The sequence below is a fragment of the Podarcis pityusensis genome (assembly GCF_964106645.2).
Source record: "Podarcis pityusensis genome assembly, chromosome: 2".
NCBI lineage: Eukaryota > Metazoa > Chordata > Lepidosauria > Squamata > Lacertidae > Podarcis > Podarcis pityusensis.
In genome coordinates, this window is record NC_138029.1 from 21,206,116 (window position 1) to 21,230,428 (window position 24,313).

The 24,313-nt window shown below is 46.8% G+C and overlaps 1 protein-coding gene across 5 annotated transcripts in view; it reads left to right on the forward strand.

Moving 5' to 3' along the window:
- ITGA7 (integrin subunit alpha 7) overlaps nt 1-24,313 on the forward strand; it is a 91,980-nt gene that overhangs the window by 41,413 nt on the left and 26,254 nt on the right. For all 5 annotated transcript variants that reach the window (XM_080994402.1, XM_080994406.1, XM_080994404.1 and 2 more), the window contains 4 exons: nt 14,428-14,555; nt 16,394-16,473; nt 18,366-18,621; nt 19,640-19,762. In XM_080994402.1, coding sequence (XP_080850528.1) covers nt 14,428-14,555; nt 16,394-16,473; nt 18,366-18,621; nt 19,640-19,762 — 587 coding nt within the window. The remainder of the gene's footprint in view (nt 1-14,427; nt 14,556-16,393; nt 16,474-18,365; nt 18,622-19,639; nt 19,763-24,313) is intronic.

Consider the following 24,313-nt stretch of genomic DNA (forward strand, 5'->3'; position numbering starts at 1 on the left):
TTATAAATCCCATCAAACATTCTCCGCATTCCTCCTCCTCGAGGGGATTTGCTGATACTTTTCTGTGCAACAGACCGAAGGCAAGACTTTGCGAAAATAAATACCGTAAATGTCGTTACAAGCACTTCTCTCCAAAGAGCCTGGAAGGTTTGAACAGGGTCCCTTCTGTCCCCTCTTGTACCAGGCTTGGTGCATTTTTCTAGCACTCAAGAGTGAAGCTGCTTCCCCACGTGATCAGCTCCGGTTTCTCAGGGGCTTCTCATCTGATTCCTGATTTAGCTTGTTGATTAGCCAAGTGGCTAGAGCGCTTTTCTGTTTTTATCTGACAGTTAGTTACCGTGGTGAAAACATGTCGGTTTGCATTATCTGCTCTTTACAAGGTAATATCTACAGACCTCTCACCAGGGCTTGATCTGAGCCCAGTATTAGTCCTGAAGCTTGTTTTGAGTGCAAGGACATAACCCTGGCATGTGTTAAGTAATAATGAAGAATGCCTCTGAGTATGTGCAGAGGAGATTTTGTAATCCACTGAGTAACCCCAGCTGGTGCTGTGTAAACCTGGGATTAGGTTCTCCTATATCAAAAGAAGTACAGATGTCTGTATTTTTCTCTGACCATGATGCCTGTGTCATGTATAACTTACACATTTTGTAGTTAGTGAGCTTCTTGGGCTGTTTTACTTCGTAAAGCGTGATATACTAAGGATCAGTGCTTTTTTCCTGGGGGGATGCAGTGGTACACATACCCCTAAACATTTTTTTAAAGAAAAAAAGCACCGCTAAGGATTATAGTTTGTGAATTTCTTGAGACTTTCAGTGATCTTCTTAGATTACGACGCGTATTCTGTTTTCGTTGCTGCCTGTATTTCTTTTTTTAAAAAAAAATTCAAAATAAAATTCCATGAGGCAAAGATGGAGGAGGGAGAGGCTTCCCAGGAGATTTGAGCCGTGACCTCTTTCTCCTTATTTGTTTCTTCTTCTTTTTCTTAAGCTCTTCTTCCCCATTGCTGTAGATCCCATGCTGTGCCTTGAGTTGGCAGGGCAGCCTGCTGGAGTGACAGCAAGTACTGTAAAGTGCTAGGGCCTAATGTACTATTGAGGCCATTGCCAAACAGTTATGAAGTGTTGGACCACAGCACTCAGAAGTGCATAGAGAGCTTAAGAGCCCCTCCAGACAGGTGGCTTTTTGTGTGGGTGTGTTATTGGTGCAATCATAGCTTAGTAGTGGTGGGTTTATAATGAACGGTCGTTGTCCACAAAATATCCTGCTTTATTAGTTGTCCTGTGATGCTTTTCCAATGTTAACGTCGTGTTGATGTCTCTGGAGGGACACACTATAGCACACAGTAGAAGCAGGACCCAAAAAATAAATAACCCAGATCATTCACGGTATGAAAAGTTATAGGGTTGCAGCCGAGGGTTATGGGACATGCACCGTTTGCAAATGAAGCAGTATGTCCTCATCAGGCACAAACAGTATTGAGAGCGGGATTGCGTATAACCACTGCAAGATCGCCGTGAGCACAAATTGTCGTAAATGCACCATAAAACGGACATCTGGAAGGGCCCTGAATTGAAAAAGCAGTGTGTGGGTGTGCACATCTGCAGGCTCCCTTCTCTTTGAAGTAAAAGATGTAGGGGTGGTCTATGGCAAGCATGGATAAAGGCAGAGATGGGAAACAGTGGTCCTTCATATGTTGCTGGACTCCAACTTCCATCAACCCCTGTCAGCACAGCTAATGGTTTGTTGTTGTTGTTGAGTCGTTTAGTCGTGTCCGACTCTTCGTGACCCCATGGATCAGAGCATGCCAGGCACTCCTGTCTTCCACTGCCTCCCGCAGTTTGGTCAAACTCATGCTGGTAGCTTCGAGAACACTATCCAACCACCTCGTCCTCTGTTGTCCCCTTCTCCTTGTGCCCTCCATCTTTCCCAACATCAGGGTCTTTTCCAGGGAGTCTTCTCTTCTCATGAGGTGGCCAAAGTATTGGAGCCTCAGCTTCAGGATCTGTCCTTCCAGTGAGCACTCAGGGTTGATTTCCTTAAGAATGGAGAGGTTTGATCTTCTTGCAGTCCATGGGACTCTCAAGAGTCTCCTCCAGCACCATAATTCAAAAGCATCAATTCTTCGGCGATCAGCCTTTTTTATGGTCCAGCTCTCACTTCCATACATCACTACTGGGAAAACCATAGCTTTTACTATACGGACCTTTGTTGGCAAGGTGATGTCTCTGCTTTTTAAGATGCTGTCTAGTTTTGTCTAGATGGTTTAGAGAGTTGTAATACAACAAAAGCTGGATAGCCACAGGCTCCCCATCCCTGGATTAAATGCACTTTTCCTCATCTACCTGAAGCAAGAGCAAAAAGCGCTGGGAGACATTTGGGAATCTCCGTGCTCTGTAATGTAGCCACACCACCTCACTGAGTAGATGGAGCCAGAGTTAAAGCTAGACATAGCCTTGCTATCCAAAAGGGGCAATCGGTGGGATACTGAAATGTATGTTACCCCTCTGGTTCATTCCCATGCAAATCACAAGAGGCTGGTGACCTAACTGGGGCAGAACAAACAAGCACTCAAAATTCTTGTCATGTCTTTGGTTATTTTTGATTGCCCCTTGTGCTCCTGGTTGTCTCAGGCGGGTATTTGTGGCAGGGGCTCCTGTCTTCTGTCTCGCTCACTCATGGCATTTGGGGGAAGGGCACTGTTTTCATTTGCAAGAATCAGTGCTGCTGCAGTAGCAGCACGATTTAGGGAAGCAGCCAGGACAGGGAAGGGGAGGTTCTGTTGCCAGGTAAAGTGGGATGACCCCAACACGTTTTTGGGCCTGGGGCAAGAAATCCCAACACTGACTTGCCCACATGATACTGAAAACATCATAATAAAATAAACAAATTAAGACGTTTCTGCTCTTTATGCTTCTTCCAAAACCTGTTGCCTGCCTCACACCCTACATAATGGTGGGGCTGATTTTGACTGGGGAGCACTGGGCTGGAGCAGGTTGAGATGGGAGATTCGCAATAAGTGGCGCTAATGGGATTTTCTCTTTTTCCATGCGTTTTCCCCATCCTTGAATGTTTTTAGGGCATCTGAATGTGGGCAGCCCCAAGTTGGAGGGAAACATTTGCTGCTTGTATCCACTGAGAAAGTTGTGCAGTAATTATATCTTGCCTGCAAGTGCCCCTCATGGGGTTGGAACCTGGTGGTTATACCCCTGGGGCAGCAGGCACACACACACAGTTGCATAAATATTTCTGGCCTCCTCCTTTTTTGGACATGCTGGATGCTGAGTTATTTTGAGTGAATTCCTGTTTATTTTTACCATCTCTCTCTCTCTGCCCTTCACCTCCCAGACTCCTTCCTGCCTATGAATTACCCTCTTCCCTAAGCCAGATCTATAGCAGGGGGCTGCAATTCCTGGCTAACCCAGTCACCATGCAATGTTGTCTTAAAAGAGTAGGGGTGTCAGTTCTGGGAATAAGGGAGGGGCAAAGACTTCCTGGCTGCTCTTTTCACAGAGGGGAGCAGCATAGAGAGATGGTAAAAAGTGGGCGACTCAAGCAAGCATTCTAGATGGTAGTATTTTAGAGGCGCTAATAATCCCATAATCATACTCCAGGATTCCTTGCAATGTGGCAGGGGATGTTGAGGCACAGTCCTCGGATGGCGCCATGTGTGCAGATGCTTTGTCTGGCTTTGACCCTGGTTTCTAATCTAGGTGACATCTAAGTAGCCGTGTTCCCATGCTTTTGTGAGTAACTACGGTACTCTGATTTATAGGGACGCGGGTGGCGCTGTGGGTTAAACCACAGAGCCTAGGACTTGCTGATCAGAAGGTCAGCAGTTCGAATCCCCGCAATGGGGTGAGCTCCCGTTGTTCAGTCCCTGCTCCTGCCCACCTAGCAGTTCGAAAGCACGTCCAAGTGCAAGTAGATAAATAGGTACCACTCCAGCGGGAAGGTAAACGGCGTTTCCGTGTGCTGCTCTGGTTCGCCAGAAGTGGCTTAGTCATGCTGGCCACATGACCCGGAAGCTGTACGCCAGCTCCCTCGGCCAATAAAGCGAGATGAACGTCGCAACCCCAGAGTCGGTCATGACTGGACCTAATGGTCAGGGGTCCCTTTACCTTTTTACTCTGAATTATACCTGTTACAATGATTTCAGCATTAAACAAGCTGCTTTCATAGTATCCAGGCATTTCAGCCCTGTTGCAATTTAACAACTTTGGTTCAGCCTGGCCGCATACTCTCTTGCCTTGTTTTCACCAGCTGCTCTGGGCTTTCCTGCATGATGACATTTCACAGTTTGTAAGGTCTTTTCTTCTCTATTCCCTGAGCAATGAGATGTTCATAACAGTCTTTGTAGTTTTCCCCAGTTGGCAAAGAGAATATTGTGCTTGATTACATGGTTGGCTCCTGACCATCCTTTGTTAAGCTGATTGCTTGCTAATAGTCAGAAATGATTCACTGATATCTCCTCAGTGGGTTGTCTGGAATGTAACAACTGGAAGTTAACAAGGCCTTGATGGCTGAAGAATCTCTATTCCCCCTCTGGTTTGGGGAAAGGGCAAAGAATCAATTTGAAGCCAGATTTGCAACATTGTGTTTTATAAAAAGCAAGGAGCACGCTGGTAGCACAATACATTTCAAAACATGTTCTGGATTGGGGCACCATTCAGTATAAAAGTGGCCAGTTTGAGCATGCCTTTAGCAACAGATAGTTTGGCCTCCAGGTTGTTTCTGACTGGCTGACACTATGACACCACACCATCATTGCTACCCAGTTCCCATTTTGTTCATTGCCATCCCTCTCTGGTCTCTAATAAAACTGAGGATGAAAGTCTTCTCACTTTTGTGGACCTTTCCTCTGGATTGCTTTGTCTTAATGTGGCAATTAGACTGGTGACGGGGAGCGGCCGCCGAGACCATATAACACCGGTCTTGAAAGACCTACACTGGCTCCCAGTATGTTTCCGAGCACAATTCAAAGTGTTGGTGCTGACCTTTAAAGCCCTAAACGGCCTCGGTCCAGTATACCTGAAGGAGTGTCTCCACCTCCATCGTTCTGCCCGGACACTGAGGTCCAGCTCTGAGGGCCTTCTGGCGGTTCCCTCGCTGCAAGAAGTGAGGTTACAGGGAACCAGGCAGAGGGCCTTCTCGGTAGTGGCGCCCGCCCTGTGGAACGCCCTCCCACCAGATATCAAAGAGAAAAATAACTACCAAACTTTTAGAAGACATCTGAAGGCAGCCCTGTTTAGGGAAGCTTTTAACATTAGGTTATTGTATTTTAGTGTTTTGTTGGAAGCCGCCCAGAAACCCAGCCAGATGGGCGGGGTATAAATAAATTATTATTATTATTATTATTATTATTATTATTATTATTATTATGCATGCTGGTATTGGTGTGCACATACATGCGCCAGAAGCAAAAGCAGAAAATGAAGAAGAGCCAGTGTAATTGACAATATTTTCTCTTAACCTTTCCAGTTTTATTAAAGGCTGTCAGGTGGGGAGGCCCCACTGTAGATGCTCCTCGTGGTAATGGAAAAGGGGGAACAATTGAGGAAGGAAACTGTGCCTGAGAATAGTGACCAGGTAGATACTTCTGTAGCTGGGGAAGTGGTTAAAGAGTGTGTGTGCTCCTGCATTTGTGCGCAAGTGCGCACACAACCCTATAGAAAAGAGGAATAAAAACAGAGGACTTCGGATGGCACTCAGCAGGGAGCACTCACCTGAGAGTGCTGCTGTCTTTTAAGTGGCAAGCTTGGACTTTCCTTCCAGCCGGCCAGCCCCACTTCCTTCACAATTTCACAATGAGAAAATACCCAGAACCTATTCCAGCTGATTCCCTTCAACCCAAGGCTCCTTCAGTATACTCGAGTGCATCACATTCATTTTCATTCTGTGTAATATATGCTTGATCTGAAGGCTCTTGGGGAGATGGTGTGTAGCCAATGGGGAACAGGCATAAGGGTTTATCTAGGATGGATACACCGAGTGCTTGCAAGTGAAGGCACATTCGCTTTCCCATGGGATTGCTTTCGCAGCTGTTCAAGGAAATGTCTAAGCTTGCATGTGCCAAAATGTACCACCCTGCATGTGTGTGTGTTTCTAAGCATGTTGAAGTTGGGTGGAATTAGTCCAGGGAAAATAAGAAAGTAGCGGGGCACATTTATGCACGGACAGATTTCCACACCTGTTGTTTTCTGACTTGAAGTCAACCCAAACGTCCCTTTTGTGTGTATTTAGAGTTGCCTGTGTTGAACTGAGGAGTGAGTGGTTTTTCCATTTACGATATGACGCACTCAGGCTTTACCCATTTTCCAACAGCTTCTGAGAATGAGCTGTATCTATTGCTATCTGGTTGCACCGCAAGACTGCAGGACCTCATGAAAAAAGCAAATTGTAGTGGTTGCAACCCAACTGAAATGGTGGTGTGAATGCACGTGCAGAAAACTCAACAGCTGCACAATTGTTATGACCTCAGTATCCACCCTCTCTGCTGAGAAAATACCTTCTAATTAACAGCCTGTTTAGGGATATGGTCAAGGAGTAGCGGGGGGGGGGGGAGCTTGCTTTTAGGATATGTTTCCTTTTAACCTCTGTTCTGCAGTAATTCCTTGTGGTTAGAGGGCATTGCTCCCCCTTTTTTTCTTGGACTCTTCCAGGAAGCTACATGATTGTTCAGGGTGTTCCTAGCTTGTTCTGTTGCTGTGGATACTTGAAAGTGACCACTTGGTTCCATTGTTGCTGTGTACATACGGTTTGAAATGCATAGAGCTTGCTTTTTTCACAGAGTACTTTTCTACGTAGTACTTTGCAGTTGTACATACCTTCATGTGATTTCTTTGCCTAAAGTAGGAATTATTACTGTCTGTGTGCATGCAGGGGTGTGCGTGTGTGTGTGAATATTCTGTTCATCAATATTCTGTTCTCCCTTCCCCACAGTTAGTCTATCCATGTCCCCACAATGCTGGCAGAAATGACATAACAGCTCCCTGCATCCTTTCTCACTTTAAAAAATCACACTTTTTCAGTGTACAGTTAATCTCTCAACTTACACACATTTAACCTGTGCGCATTCAGCTTTCTGTGTGTGGCAGAAAAAGAGAGATGAAATTTAAAAGTGGGTGAGGTTCCAGGAAAAATGACTTTGGTAATCCTACCCACTATTGAACCCAATGTGTTTTGTCTCTATGAATTTTGGCTTTAGGTACAATCTCCGGAACGTAACCCCTGCACGTGTTGCAGGCTTACTGTGCTGAAACTCTGGTAGGAAAGCAGGAATGGAGTCATTAGATCTGCTTCAGTAGGAGGTGACCTGCAGACTGTGCCTTAGATAGACCCAACCGTGTGGGACAGGGATGACTTGGGGACATTGTTATGTGTACAGAATCCCTATCTGCCTGCATCTAGCACTGAATGCACATTATCACACACTGTGTAGGTAAAAGGTAAAGGTAAATGACCCCTGGACAATTAAGTCCAGTCAAAAGCGACTATGGGGTTGCGGCTCTCATCTCACTTTCAGGCCAAGAGAGCCGACATTTGTCCACAGACAGCTTTCCGGGTCATGTGCCCACCATGACTAAACCGCTTCTGGCGCAATGGGACACCGTAACAGAAGCCAGAGCTCATGGAACTGCCGTTTACCTTCCCGCAGCAGCGGTACCTATTTATCTACTTGCGCTGGCATGCTTTCCAACTGCTAGGTTGGCAGGAACTGTGACAGAGCAACGGGAGCTCACCCTGTCACATGGATTTGAACTGCTGACCTTCTGATCGGCAAGCCCAAGAGGCTCAGTGGTTTAGACCAGTGTTTTTCCAACCTTGGGCCTCCAGCTGTTTTTGAACTACAATTCCCATCATCCTTGACCACTGGTCTTGCTAGCTAGGGATGATGGGAGTTGTAGTCCAAAAACAGCTGGAGGCCCAAGGTTGGGAAACACTGGTTTAGACCACAGTGCTACCCGCGTCCCTATGCCCTGTGTACACGCCCTGTGTCTCATTACTCTTCAGGTGGAAATCTCTTTCCTGGACACCCAACCATATGGGCCACGTAGCCCAACTCACTCTGGCTTCAATCTAGAGCAGCTTCTGGGGTCAGAGTGAGTTCTTCACAGGCTATGATTAAAACTCCCCTGGGACTTTGCTGAATTTTCTGCAGCACGGATGTAGCTGAGATCAGAGGGTGCGTTTTGCTAGGGAAGATCAGGGAAGAGGAAGCTTTCATCCTGACCCTGCCATCTTTCCCCTCTGCTTCTCGGTGGCTCATCTTATCTTGATTAATTACTCAGAGGCAGCTTATTTATTGTACATGCCAGTTCCTGGCATTGCCGCAGCTGTGCTCACCAAACATCATTCCTCCTTCATTACGAACGCAGCCCCCAACTAGTTTGTCATTAGTTCCAGATCAGTGCCTGAGGTATCGTTGCTGCTGTATCCCTTGCCAGGCCAAAGCAGAGCCACTTACAGAGGGGTCCCTGTGCCCAAAGCTATGGATAAAGTTTCAAGACGGCTGGTAGAAAGGCACCCACATCCCCCATCCCCAGGATTTTAGAAGCAAATCTTTAAAAAGCCAGGCTGCTTCTGCTCTCCACCAGATTCTATATCTGGGGAAACGTGCAAGATCAAGGGATTTTCTGCTCAGTTTTATTAGTAACAGGTCCATTTTCTAGATGCAGATTCTTCCCTCTCCTCTAATAGCCAGGATGCACCATCCTGTCATTGGGTAGAGAAGACATACCACCCCCTTATTAACTATGGAGTTTTAAAGAAACATTCTACATATTCACACTGGTAGCATAAAGCTAAAGGTTAAGCTTTCAGAGACAGTCTCTGCTGTGGGGGAATCAGGGCACAGTTAGCACTTCTCTGGCAACTTCCCATATATCCCTATGGAAGTTACCCTTCCCTTCTGAAGGCCTAGGTTTTGAAAACTATTTGTGTTGTGATGTGTGTGTGTGTTTTGAAGGAAGTTATAAATTTGTAGTTTGCTGTACTAAAACGATTCCCTCTTTCATTTCTTCACTTCAAAAGCTCTCAAGTTAACCCGTGTAAACTTGTGTGTATCAGGATCTCTCTTTTCCTCTGTGCCCCTGTGGTGGATTACCAATCCAGCAAAGCAGCCTTACTGGGCAAAGAAGGACTGTGTGGGTTTTTTTCTCATTCCAGCACCGGCAGAGAACAACTTTAGGATTGTTCGCACTTTTGTGTCCTCTTCTGTTTTGTTTGTGTGCACAACTGAGCAGGGGAATGCATAGCTGTTTGTGCCTTTTTATGGCATAATGAAAGCTTCCCTCTGTGACTTCTTGAAAACTTCTGTAGTTGTGACAATTATCATGCATTTATGCCCTTTGAATGTATTAATGTATATGGATGAATGTTGTGGAGGACTGAAAATCTAGGCTTCCTAGATGTAATGTCAGAGAACTGATCCACCTAATTTTGTATTGTACAATAGCTGTCTAGAGTAATGGCTAGGAACTATTTTTCTTTATTAAAAAACACACACCCTGAAATTCTCAGCTACCCATATTCTGTTCCAGATGCAATTTCCCATTCCACCCTCCTGGCATCCTTACCAAGCTGACAGCCCCGGCCATCATTCTTAGCTCTCCATCTCCATCCTTAAGTGTAGATTCATCTTCACCACTTCATTCTGAGGGGCATTAATCATGAGGGTTTTTATTGCTTTGCATCTGGCATGAGGGAATCTGCGCAAGTAGGGGAGAAAGGTCATATATGTGGACTGGCAGGTGCAGATGAGCCCTGCCTCCAGCTTTCCTTGTGCCCCGTAGCCAGGAAAGCTGGCAGCAGCTAACATTGGATGGGGCTTCTGCAGTCATAACACACCACCATAACAAAGGTCGCAGCTGCTCAACATACTAAATTGTCGTATTGGCCATGGTGCGTAGGCGGATGCCTTGATCCAAGAGAAAAGGGGAAATGGACACCAGTACCCATGATTGCCCACAACTTTTGCCATATTAAAGCATTCCTGTGCTAGATTTCCCCCTTCAAACCACCCCTCTTCTCATGAGACCCTTTCCTGGTAAGCACAGTCAGTTGAATCTGACATTCTGCTTTGGCTCTCTTGGGGGAAATCATTTATGAAAGCATATCCCCCCCCCAACTGTTGCAACCCACTTGTTTGGCCATGTTCATGGAAAATCTTTGTACAGAAGCCATGACAATCCAGTGGGAAGAGCCTCTAGGTCCCTGAGAGGAGGGGAAGCAGGATGTGGGGAGAAAGGAGAGTGCTTTAAAAGCTTCATTCCCCAAAGGAGCTGACATTCACAAGGGTTTGGAAAAGTTTGGGCCTCTAAAACAGTGGCATGCGCACTGGAGCTTGTAGACCACGGCAGGGTGTGGATGGATTATATGGGCTACTACAGTGAATACAGTGGTACTTCAGGTTACATACGCTTCAGGTTACATATGCTTCAGGTTACAGGCTCCACTAACCCAGAAATAGTGCTTCAGGTTAAGAACTTTCCTTCAGGATGAGAACAGAAATCGGGCTCCGGCGGCGCGGCAGCAGCAGGAGGCCCCATTAGCTAAAGTGGTGCTTCAGGTTAAGAACAGTTTCAGGTTAAGTACGGACCTCCGGAATGGATTAAGTACTTAACTCGAGGTACCACTGTACTGCCACTTTCTACGGCAGCAAGGGGAGGAGAGAGAGAGAGAGAGATCTATGCTACATCTTCAAAGTTGGTCTGAAAGAGTCAGGAAATTCTGGAAAAGGGATTCCAAGGTTTCACAGAAGCACCAGGCTAAGCAAGGGTGGGGAACCTGTGACCATCCAGATGTTGTTGGACTCCAACTCCCATCAGCCCCAGCAAGCCCAGTCAATGGCCAGGGCTGCTTGGAGTTGTTGTCCAACAACATCATGTTCCCCCCTCACCCGAAATAAAGAAATGTATAGGACCTTTCTTCTTCAGGGGTTCAGACTTTGATGTGTTCCTTGATAAGTACTGACTGAAATCTGTTCTCCTGTTCTGCAGCTCTTAGACCAAGTATGCGAAAGTTACTAGCCTGATTTTTTAAAAACTGTCCAGCTGGAGTTGGGAGCTGGCAGGGGACCAGCACACTCCATTTCTCTGCAGGGCACAGAGGAGGCAACCTCCCTCCTCTGGCGGCTTGGTTTCTGTCCTGAGCACAGAGAGACAGGGCAACCTGTCCCTTCTCTGCAAGCCAGCTTACCCTTGTCTCCTGAGGCTACCGGGAAAATACTCAAATGGTTAAGTCTTGAGTATGTGTCTGGTGATTGCTTCCCAGCCCTGTTTGGAGATGTTAAGAATTGAACCCAGAACCTTGTGCATGGGAATTATGTGTTCCACCACGGAACTACAGCCTTTCCCCTTAAGATTGTGTTGCATCACATTTTTTCTGGGCAGGAAGCAGGGTCTGTCTCAGGCTACAAACTGTTTGCCATTTGTACTAATTTTTGCTTTGATTATGTAAAATACAGTTTCATTATGATCGGAATTTTTGTTTGTTTGTAGTACTGCCATTTTTCGCTTTATGCATTGTTAGGTCTTTTATTACGGTAAGCCGCCTTGAGTTTTCATTTTCAAAGCCAGTGTATATGCTTCTAAAGCAAGTGTGCAACTGAGTAAATACATAAAACAGCCACACAAAACTGACTGGTGCAGGGAAGCCTCAGGATATAGTTCAGCCTGGGAGCTTTCTCTTTAATCTGTTTTGATATTGGACTATGAGAGAGAGCTGAGAGAGAGAGAGGGAGGGAGGGAGGGAGGGAGGGAGGGAGGGAGAAGCTGCCCTTGTCCCTTAAGGCAAGTGTGAAACAGTTTGTGGGCTGGTCGAAATCGCTTCATGTCCCTGTTCATAAAGTGTCTCAAGAGCTGGAGGGAGGGAGGGTGCGACAGCTGCAGTGGAGATCCAGGAACAGGTGATGGATGCAAATGTTGTGGTCCGAGAGGCGCATGGTTGTTGAGGAGTGCGCTGCTGCTGCTGCTGCCGCCTCTCCTTGCTGGAGGAAGGGATTGAAAGGTCTACCGCTCTGTTCACCACCTCCCCTCCACCCTTCTCACTCCCCACAAAACTGCCCGTGGTGGAATTTGATTTCATTTTCCCTTTTAACTAATTGGCGTTTTCATTAAGCCCCTTAATGTCGTGGGGAGGGGGAGGGGAGGGATGCTCAAGGTCACTGAGGCACAGTGCGTAATGGAAAAGAGGCAGGCAGCCTTAGCCAGCTCAGCAGAAATCAGGTCCCCCAGCGCTTTTAGCCCTCATTGTTTCGTTCTCCCATGCCTTCATTGGTGCTTTCTCCTATATATCATCCCTATGCTGGCAGACCCTCTCAAGTCCCAGAAGCAATCCTGGTTTCTGATTTGGTCCCAGAATGTCCTGCTTTTACTTAGGATGCCCATATTTTCATTGGGGAAATGTTGGAGGGTATGGAGTTATGCGACCCCCCAACCAAGGAGATAAGTAACTATACAACCTTTGGGAGACCTCTGAAGGCAGCCCAGTATAGGGAAGCTTTTTTAATACTTTGTTTATGTTTTTGTATATGTTGGAAGCCACCCAGAGTGCCTGGGGCAACCCAGTCAGAAGGGAGGGGTATAATAATAATAATAATAATAATAATAATAATAATAGATGTTCCTATTTTCATCTGGGAAATGTTGGCGGGTATATGCTGGTGCACTTATGTCTAAATCGCCCTATTCTTTTTCCAGTGCTAGTTCAACCCACTTTTTGTTGCAGTAGCAAACTTCCCTGAATTACTGCAAAAGACTGTCAGCTTTCCTTCACTTTCTGCACCCAATCAAACCTCCCATCCTTTTATTCAAGGCTGCCTGTCCTTCATATAGCATGGCTGTTTTTTATTATTATTATTATTATTATTATTAACATTATTATTAACATATTATTGTTATTGTTATTATTATTGTTATTGTTATTGTTATTATTATTACCTCACCTTCACCCTAAAGCTCCAGTACAGGTTACAGCAATTAAAACACAATGTTAAAAACAGTTTAAAACAACTCACAAACAGAAGGGAGTACTGAAAGCAGCACCATCAGCACACAAATCATCATAAAGGCACAATAAAAAGGATGTCTGGATGGGCTCTTAGATTGCACAAGCACTCTATGAAAATTACAGGCCTGTAGTCTGGGCCTTTATTGGCCTGTTTGATCAGTCTGGCCTTAGTCAATAAGGCCTCTGTTTCTGTTGTTAGAGGGGAAAATAATCAAGTTCATGGCTAGTTATAGACAGAAACTGTGAACTCTATGTGAATCACCAAAATGGAGCTCGGAGACCACCAGGGCTCTGTGGACCACAGTTTGAGAACCTTTGAGTCTCTACACTGACCGCCAGCAGTCCTCTAGAGCAGGGGTTGTCAACCTGGTCCCTACTGCCCACTAGTGGGCATTTCAGGATTCCAGGTGGGCGGTAGGGGGTTCTACGGCACAAGCTGAATCCTCCTTCTATCGGTTGGTATAAAAAGGTTGACTACCCCTACTCTAGGGTCTCAGACACTGGTCTTTCTCTGTGTTGTGTGACCTGCATGTGTGGTAAATAATGTACGCTGCATGTGTGGCTTTGCATATGCTGTGAGTGTGTAGGAGTGGTGCATATCTCTTGTGTTCATGCGTAAATGAGCACAATCACTTTGGCCATGACCGCTCATGCGCCCATGGCCCTTGGAGGGCTGCCCGGCCTGAAGGTGGCCCTCAAACTGAAATTGGTTAACCACCTCTGTGTGGAGTCAAGGATAGCTCATGAGACAACCAGACAATGAAACCAGTGGCGGGAACAATGAAGAAGATGGAATAGAGACCACAAAGACGCTGGTGTGAAGGAACTGGAACTATAGCTCCCATGGAAAGAAGATGATGAATCAAAGACTAAATGGCTTGACGAAAAAGTTGGTTTTTTGGTAGTGGGGAAGGGACAAACCGAAAAGAAGTCTATTAGGTAGCCTTCTGAAATAATTTTCAGAACCCAGCGGCTAGAGACTTTTGCCAGGCGGGAAGAAAGCTGGAAAGGCGATCCCCCACCCAGGACGTGGACCTGCCATTGGTTTCGTTGTTTGGTTGCCAACATGAGACAAGTTCGTTTTTGTCCAGCACGTGATTTTAAGGACCGATGTAAGGGAAAGTGTGTGTATGGGTACACAAGCCTTTGGCATTTTCCTTTGTATATAAATACAGGCAGAAGAGAAACTGCAGTCTGTGCTTCTGAGATAGGGGGTGGGGTAGAATGTGCCTTAGCTTAGGACCCCCCTATCTTTTAACCTGTCTTAGCCCTCAGCATCCCACAGCTGCCCAGTTGCAGTGGGACCAGGGATCAGAGCATGCTTCTAATTGCCGCCCCCACCACCCCAGGGACCCCTGTCACACTCTCCCAGCTCTCTTTCTCAGTCCCGCTAACGCTCTGCTCCATTTCTTTCAGGTTGTTGGTGGGAGCGCCACAGGCGGCTGCTTTGCCGGGTCAAAAGGCCAGCAGAACTGGCGGCTTGTATGCCTGTCCCTTGACCCATGAGATTAATGACTGCCAACGAGTGCCCATCGATGAGGGAGGTAAGTGAGCAGCACTGTGAAAACACCCAAGGCTGTCATATGGTGTCATTCAGTGTCTGATTTGGATCAGGGTGATTAAACTGGAGTCAGTTTGGAATTGGAGTTGGGCATGATGATGATGATTTTATTTATACTCCACCCATCAAGCTGGGTTTCTCCAGCCACTCTGGGCAGCTTACAACATATCTAAAAACATAAAACAGGGATGTCCAACAGGTCGATCGCGATCTACTGGTCGATCCCTGGGAGGTTTTGGTAGATCACGATTGATTGCTGGCTCCTCCATCTGGCCCCGCTCCCTCGCCCTGCCCTCTAGATCGGCAGTACGAAAGACGGAGGTCTTGCTGCGAGACCGGCTGTTTCATAAGTGATCCCTTGGTGAGCAGTTTAATTCATTTTTTCCTTTGCCCTGCCCCCCCATCAATTTTGCTCTGAACCCCCCCAAAAAACAGGACGTTCCTCCCTAAAAAAAGTTCAACAATAACTTTGACCTGAACCCGCCAAAAATTGGGTAGATCATTCTGTCCCTGACATAAAACATCAAGCACTAAAAACCTCCCAATACAGGGCTGCCTTCAGATGTCTTCTGAAAGTTTTGTAATTCTTTATCTCCTTGACATCTGAAGGGAGGGCATTCCACAGGGAGGGCACCACTGCCAAGAAGGCCCTCTGCCTGGTTCCCTGTAACTTTGCTTCTCGCAGTGAGGGAACCAGCAGAAGACCCTCGGAGGAGGACCTCAGTGTCTGGGCTGAGCGATGGGGGTGGAGGCGTTCCTTCAGCTATACTGATACCATTTCCTGCATCCTGTCCATGGCTTAATTTGATCCTGCCTGGATTTTCCACAGTGTAAACCTGCAACCTGCTTTTCAGTCACCTGCTCACACTCTGAACATGTTAAATAAGAATTGGTTGAGTGACTGAATGCATATTGATTCAATTTCCTTTACCATTATGTAACAATACCCTGTTCTCACAAGCTTGCCCCGGCACCTTGACCTCCAGAAATTTAGCATAAGCTGTACTAAGGCTAGTCCGGATTATGGTTCCTAAATCTTATCTGGATCAATTTAGTTCTTCTTAGAGGGCAATGAGGAGTATTCCTATGGGCACCGGCTTGGACTGGACACCTTGGTATTCCAGCATAGAATTATTGCTGCCAGTCTAACACCCTTTTCTGGGTTTCTACCACATTGTTACAAACATGCTTACCAGAGTATTCTACTCCTTAGGACCAAACTACATGTGATACGGGAGGTCTGCAATTAAATCTGCCAGATTTCTTAAAGGTGACTGGAGGTGTGTGTGCATTAGGTGGACGGGAGCAACAGTACTATGTGAGGGAGATCTTATGCTGCATCTCCAGCCCAAATTGCCTCCGTGGAGCTTTAGAGAGAAACACAGAACTACTTGCATTGTCCCTGCTCTTAACTGAGAGATCCTGTCAAGGCCCATGCATGCTATGTAAAATCCTGGCCAGCGCACCAACACAAATTCATTACGGCTGCTCTGTTGAGTACGTTCAACTTACCAGAACTGCTGAATATGGCAGGGCCCGGATCGACACCTGAATATTTTCCCTCCAAGGCTCATGGCTGCTTTATGCAAATCAGGCACCGTACATCTAATTTTAGCTCAAGAGGCCCATTTGTAGATCTCCCAAGACACAAGTAGTCTGGCCCTCATTGGCCACCGGATTGGTTGAGGTTATTTCCCGTCCCAACGTATTAGGAAAGGAGCAAATGCTCCATATCCCGTCCTGCATAATGGAGGGATGAGCTTGAATCCTCTCCCTAAGTTGAGATTGATATCGCCTCTCCATCTCCTCCACACCTTGCAGTTGACCTGAAGAAGGAGAGCAAGGAGAACCAATGGCTGGGAGTCACCGTCAAGAGCCAGGGCCCCGGCGGCAAGATTGTGGTCAGTGGCCATGGATGGATGGATGGGTGGGTGGTCATTCTGTTAACCTGTTTGGGTCTGGATTTCAGAGTATAGGCTGCTGTCCTCTGTGTTATATATAGCAGGAGAAGGAGCTCCTTGCTCTTTCCTCAGGGTTTTTCTTTGGGGAGGGGGGAGGGACAGTTTAGTGCAGTGATTCCCATTCTTTTTTTGGCCACCCCCCACCTAAGCATCTCTAAAATCCTGATCTCCGCCCCGCCCCCAGTGACATAAAATTCTTATTATTCAAAAAGTGAACTCCTATTCACATGGAGGAAGCCTAAAAGGCCATTCACTGTTAATAACTCATTCTCGAATTGCCCCCCTTAAAAACCAGATTGCCACCCCCCGTGGGGCGTGTGCCCCATGTTGGGAACCACGGGTTTAGCAGATTATAGTGGCAAGAGTTATGTGGAAGCAGGTGGGTGGAGGGATATAAAAGGAGACAGATTTCAGATGAGCTGAGGACAGATGGGATAAGGTGAGGTTAAGAAGAGCCCCCCTCTTGCTGCTTTTGTGTTCACATTAGGGCTGGGCGATATCTTGTTGTCAACATCGCGATATATCACCAGATGAACATCGCAATATACTGATAACATTGTGATGTCTGAAATAATTGGCTGGCTTCAGGGCTTTTCCCACATCATGATTTTTGCCTAGCACACACAAACGTGCATCATGATTTGTGATATATTGCCACGTCAAAAATTACAAAGCCCATAGTAGGATATGAACTCTAAACCAGTTTTGGTTTATCATATTGATACTGTATATCACCCAGCCCTCGTTCACATTAGCAGTGGAAACCAATTCTAGGTCATTTGGTAGGTGGGGTTATTCAGAAAGGTGTTCCTGTATTTCACACACCCGTTAAGAGGATCACATTCACTGGAGTTCTGTGAGGCTCTCCTAGGTATCTGCTCTGCTTCCTGGATAGAAAGTTCAGCTTTTCTGTGTCTTGTAATTGAAACACCCTGGGAAGGGGTGTATAGTTGGGGAAGGCTCAACTCTGATAACATCCACATGAATAAATCATTCTAGTGGTGTGTTTGCTGTTTTGTAAAGAGGAACACACACTTCTGTACACCTGTGTCACTTGGGAACAGCCCAGAAGTCAGGATGTATTAAGGGTCTTTTGATCTGAAATAACAACTTTGTTGATCTGAAATAACAATTCGTGAACATGGTCTGTGTCTGAGCCAATTTACACCATCAGAGAAAGCACACACTAAGTTCTTTGTGCACATGGAAAGCTAGTGTGTTAAGGAATAGGTTAGGCCAACCCTTATTACTGACATGATTGCTTTCTGAGTGCAGGGATTTTTTTTTTTTACTTTTTAAACAACACTGCCGACATGGGCTGCCATATGTCCGCATCTATCATTTTTATTGTATTCTCTCTGTGTTTATGACAATAAACTTGAAATTGTCAACCCCATATATACATGGATGCTTTTCATTGTGGAGGGAAGTTGTGCAAACTAAGAGCTGGGCCTTCTTTCTGAAGGACCTTGGGAAGAGAAAGCACAACTCATTGATTATGCTTTTCTGCTTTTTGGAGTCTTCTAACAGCATCATCGGTTTCTCACCCTGGAATATTCCCCTTCCACCTGTTTATGTGTGTGTCCTCAGTAAGCCTTGTTACCCAAGAACTGACTTAGCTTGGAGTAAATGTTGTCATATGGTCTTCCATACCGGGACATTTAAATACCTGCTGCTTAGATACCATAAGGGAGCAATTAAGCCACGTAAATAGCTTCCTAGGTTAAATGTTTGATATAACCATGCAGTTCTGTGCAGGAATGCCAGAAGGCAGCAGATTTTTTTTTTCCTAACCCACTTTTCCATGTCCTTTCCTTTACCATGTATCCCAGACCTGTGCCCACTTGTATGAAGCACGTAACCGGGTAAACGAATCTCTGGAGACGAGGGACGTAATCGGCCGCTGCTACATGCTCAGCGAGGGGCTGCAAGTCTCTGACGAACTGGATGGCGGCGAGTGGAAATTCTGCGAAGGGCGGCCACAGGGACACGACCGCTTTGGCTTCTGCCAGCAAGGGGTGGCGACCGGCTTCACTGCAGATAGGCATTATATCCTCTTTGGGGCGCCTGGTACCTACAACTGGAAGGGTAAGCTGGCACACATATGCCTGACTCAGGGTGCGTGGGGAGCGTTAAATAACATAGCTCTGACCCGACATCCGTCAGCATTATGCAAACCAACTGTCCTGGGTTTGGAGGCTATGACAGCCTCCAGTGGGCCAGTTGGTGAAGGTCCTGTTGCTTCCCCTAAAATTAGAGAATGGAGCATGGCCGGAGGGCATCCTCCTTGCCATTTCCATTTCCTTGGGAATGTGCCTTCTTTACCAAGCACAGGGAGCTGCCTGGTCAGACCTCTGGTTCATTCTGATCAGTATTGTCTGCACTGCAGCTGCTCCCCAGGGTTTCAGGCAGAATCTCCCCCCCCCCCGAGGATGCCAGGAGTGAAATCAGGACTTCCCGCATGTGCTCTGTCATTGAGCTAAGGTGAGGTTACGAGATTTTTTTCAATGAATCCGGGGACACTTTTCAACTTCAGTTGATTTTGTATGGGGACTGATTTGTAAATCCGGGGACCGTCCCCAGGAAATGGGGATGTCTGGTAACCTTAAGCTAAGGCCCTTATCCAACATGACCTGTACTGCACCTCTGTGCTAGATGGAAGAGTCAGTGGGTGCTCCCACCTTGATCAGCACACCCCCCCCTTGTGGTGGTCAGCATTGCTGATGATTTACACCTCCTCCAAGGAAACGCTAGTGGGATGCATGGCAGTTCTGACCTTTGATTGCCTAGTAGGCAGCGGTGTCAGAACCACGTGAATCACCGATGGGCATGCCCATCACGCACCCCTGCCATCTCTTTGCCACTTGGAACAGCCCAATGAGCGTTCCAGTTCTGAGTACCTGCTGGGTTGTGAACCCACACACCCCATATGGACCTGGTGGATGAATCAAGTACAGCTTCCGAGTCTCATTGGAGATAGCTGGGAAAACTGCAATGTGCAATTCACCCACGCGTTGCTGTTGTACTGTGCTGTGAGGCCGTGGATCCTCAACCCAACCTCTTCCTCCCCTCCCCACCAATCACTAACAGGTGTTTGGTTTGGCAGGGACCATACGGGCAGAGCTGAGTGGCTTGAATTTGAGTTACTACGACGACGGGCCGTATGAAGCCGGGGGAGAGAAGGACCAGGACCCCTCGCTCATCCCCTTGCCTGCCAACAGCTACCTTGGTACGGGGTTGCGCCCGGCAGGCGAAGCATCGCAGAGCAATTGGACAGGCCACCCGCAGGGCAGGGTGTTGGTGAGGCTAACGAACAACATCTGGAAAGAGGCTTCTGGCTTCAAGACTAGCCATAAATACAACCATGAAAAATAATAACGAGAACCCTTATTTGTGGCATTCTCAATGAGCAGACATTTCATTCTCATGACCTTAGGGCAAACCTGGTTAAACCGAGCTGCCAGTTGCTGACACTTGTGGCTCAGAGACAAGGCAGTGCTGGAAAAAATCCCAGCCAGGTGCGACCCAGGCCCTGCTAAGTCTCCCCGACTCCTGCCCAGTGCTCTGTGATGCTTCCCTGCCTGGGTGCCCAGGGTTTCTCATACTGCTAACCTCTCTCTCTTCTCTCTCTCTCTTTCCTTCCATTGGCCTTGCAGGGATATTGTTTGTGACAAACATTGATAGCTCAGACCCTGACCAGCTGGTCTATAAAACGCCAGAGCCCAGTGAACGGGTTCCCGGGAGTGTTGGAGATGTGGCCCACAATAGTTTCTTAGGTTTGTAAGGTGTTGGTGTGCCCGTCTCCTGTGATTTCTGCCTCTCGCCCTTTCTCCCCGGAAATCCCTCTTCTTCCTTAGCATTTTTTTTCCTGCTAGTCTGTGTTGTTTTCCCCTTTCTGTTGTGTTTTGTCAGCCCCAACAACCCCTCCCCCCCAAAAAAACCCCCACCAATACATGAGTGGAGTGGGGTAGAGCAGAGAGCTACAGATTCTGATTTAGCAATAGTCAGGTAATTTGGGTGGCTATGACAGATTTAGGAGAAGCAGTTCTGGGTAAGTGGCTTCGTAATAACTGACCTCTAGGTGCAGTTAGTCTCTGTATGCATTATCATTAGTATCTTAGGTATTAAATTGGCTTTTTGCCGTGGGCCTTTTCTGCAGGTGCACCCTAATATTTGGAAAACCCTCCTTAAGGAGGCATTCCGGCACCAACATTATAAGCTTTTCAGTGCGAGGTATCTGTCTTTTTAGCTGGGCATTTTTACATTGTAGCTCTTTTCCCTGATCCCTGAATTCTGTTTTACTCTGTTTTTAAGCTTTTGGGGTTTTGTTGTTTTTGATTTTTTAAACCTACGTCTTGCATTTCATTTATTTGTTGGTTTTAAATTCTATTTATAGATTACATGAATCTTATTTGCACTTTCGTATAGTCTCTGTAATATTTTTTTAAATAAAGGGCAGCTAAGAAAGATTTGAAACATATAAACAAACAAAACCTATGTTTAAAACAATTAGAGAAGAGGTAGAGGAGCACGAGAGGTTTTGTGTGTGCTTTGAAGAACATGTGCTGCATTCGGTGCATTGAAGAAAATAATCAAGTTCTGTGCTCCAAAGAAATTATGCCTTTTAAATGTTTTCTTGCATAATGTTGGTATGTTTTAGTTTCATCCCAGTATTATCTGAGCTTCTGAGAGAATACAGAACTTTCAATTTTGTGTGTGTGAAAGGGAGGAGCACAGTAGAACTGGAAAGGAAGCCAAATGTTGAGCTGTAAGCATAGAATGGAGTGGAAAACGTCACAAGAGAGGGAGTGATAGCCATGAAGGGCAGGTTTGAGCTTGGTCACAGAAGTTCTACTTTCCTAAAAAGAGCATCTTTTGCTGATACTGCAAAATATATCCTTACAACCCTGACAGCTAGAAACCTGAATCACAATCTCAACCAAGCTCTTTTACGGCAGAGTCTTCAGTGGGGGAGATAAAACCTAGGATGCAATTCTATGCACTTTTACCTGGAGATGAGTCCCTAATGAACACTGTGGGGACTTCCTTTTGAGTAAACAGGCATACGATTGCACTTAACTGCTTCACCTTGGGCCGGCCACCATCTTTCTGTAAGTAACCTACCTCACAGGGTTGTTGTCAGGATGAGATGGGCAGGGAAAGAATAACCATTCTCCTTGGAGGAAAGGTGGAGTATAATAGCAATAATAAGAATTAAGAGTGGAGCACATGCTCAGTTCTTCCAGTGCGACTTAAAAGTGCTTTGCTTTTGGCTGGATTGTATTCTTGCTGTTTTCAAGAAATGAAAGATGAGATTCCTGGGAATGGGGGCCAGATTCCAGATAATGCACGGCATTCCACAAAAACAAACAAGCACCCGAAAAAAGAAGCAGCAGGCAAATTTCCCAGTGTATAAATAGCAACTTTACACACACACTCAAACATGCCCCAATGCAAACATTGCATACATGCAATCAGAACCAACTTGAATGTTTTGAAAAAGCATCTTGCAATGTTTGCCTACTGGTGGGGGGTAGTTCAGTTGGTAGAGCATGAGACTCTTAATCTCAGGATTGTGGGTTTGAGCCCCATGTTGGGCAAAGGATTCCTCCATTGCAGGGGGTTGGACTTGATGACCCTCGGGATCCCTTTCCAGCCCTACAGTTCTATGATTCTACGGTTCTAACAAGGGCAGGTCTGGGACTGCGGGCTTGAATGCTCTCCTACATCATGAACTCTGTACATGTTGGAAGTCTGAACTGGGACGCTTCTCTCTCATGCGCTCATTTTTTACATGAAGGCCATTTTTGACATGGGGGAGCTTTTTGAGATGCCCACCCACACTGGCTTCACACTGCTTTCTGTTTGGAATGAAACCAAACCATGATACCTGGTTTGGGTTGCTAACTCCAAACTGTGGATTGTGGTCTGTTGCTCCCTCTAGGGGAGGAGTGATGCCGGAGCAATCAGGGTGTTCATGGCCTGTCGTTAACTATGGCTTGCTCTCATGAGCAAACACAGCCTGCAAACCCTCCAGGCTCCTTGCGGTGGAAATCCTGCACCGGTGACTGGCACGGGATGGGATGATGTACACTGCTCAAAGCCTGGCTACAGGCTCCTCTGAAAACTAGGTGCCCTTTGGCCTGATCAACATCAGAGGTGCAAGCTCCTCTGAAAGAACATAAGAGTGTGACGTCTGGCCATAGATCTATGTAGTCTAGCACCATGTCTCAGTGGGGTGTGAAAGAGGTAGCTGCCCTCTGTTATTTATATCTGGTATATATTAAATAGAGGTATCCAGTCTGCTTGAGGAGGATTCAGTTTCTTGATATTACAGCTACCAACTACAGATAGACCTATGCCCAGTGAGCATGGCTAACCCCTTTAAGAGCTATTTATGCTAATGCCCTGCCCTGCCCTGCCATCCTGTAGCAATGGACTCCATAAGCTAATCTCACATTGCATATCAATTTGCACTTCCTTTTGCTTCTCCTGAATCCGCCTTCAGTAAGTTTCATTGGCTGACCGTGAGTTCTAGTGATTTGAATGGACACCTCTCCTCTGTAGAGCTGTGAAGGGCCCCTATTAACATTCGGCCCCTGACTTTACCCAGCTCCGTTGGGGGGAGGTGGCAGAGACATTTAGCAACTGCAGGTGATGGCGGCGTTGGAAGGGGCATAGACTGTACGCCCCAAGGACTGGCATCACCCCTTGCCAATCCTCTGCTGTAAATGCTAGTCAGCAGGATACCAGCTGAGGAGCAAGTGGGTCATCGTAAGCTGGGGGGAGGTGGGGAGGAGTGGGGTGAAAAGCTGCAGGTGGGGTGGGAACTTCTGTGTAACTCACAGAGCATAGATAAGAAAGGTAAAATGCGAGCAGGGAAAACTATATAGTGCAAGAGGAAGAGGATTAGACTGCAGGTGTGGGGGTTGGCACCTAGGGGAGCCTGGAACCACCCTTTTGCCACTGACTGCCCCTTGTTGCATGGTGTCTGTGTTGCTTGTGCCTGTCTGCATGCTTGTTTCTAAGCAGTGGGGAAGAATGCTCATTCTGGCTGATCCTACCTGATGCAGGAGCTCCATGCTTGGTCCATCATGTGTTCTCCCATATTCTAAGATGCAGGTGGCGCTGTGGTCTAAACCACTGAGCCTCTTGGGCTTGCCGATTGGAAGGTCGGTGGTTCAAATCCCTGCAACAGGGTGAGCTCCCGTTGCTCTGTACCAGCTCCTGCCAACCTAGCAGTTCAAAAGCACGCCAGTGCAAGTAGATAAATAGGTACTGCTGTAGTGGGAAGGTAAATGGCATTTCCATGAGCTCTGGCTTCCGTCACGGTGTCCCGTTGCACCAGAAGTGGTTTAATCATGCTGGCCACATGACCCGGAAAGCTGTCTGTGGACAAACGCCGGCTCCCTTGGCCTGAAAGCGAGATGAGCGCCACAACCCCATAGTTGCCTTTGACTGGCCTTAAACATCCAGGGGTCTTTTACCTTTACCCTTTACCTTCTAAGACAGGGATATGGGACCTTCTGGCCTCCAAATATTGTTGGACTCCAACTCTCATTAGCCCCAACCACTATGGTCAGGGATGCTGGGAGGTTCAGCAACATCCAGAGTCCTCACCGCTACGCTAATGCACCAGACCCTCCTGGGATTACAGTGGGCCAATCACTGAACAGGGAATGGGGCTGTGGGGCAGCTTTCTACTCATAGTTGTCCCCGCCCCCTGCTGTCCTCAAAAGAGCATCCCTTGTCTCACAGTAGGAAAGGAACCTAGTGGGAT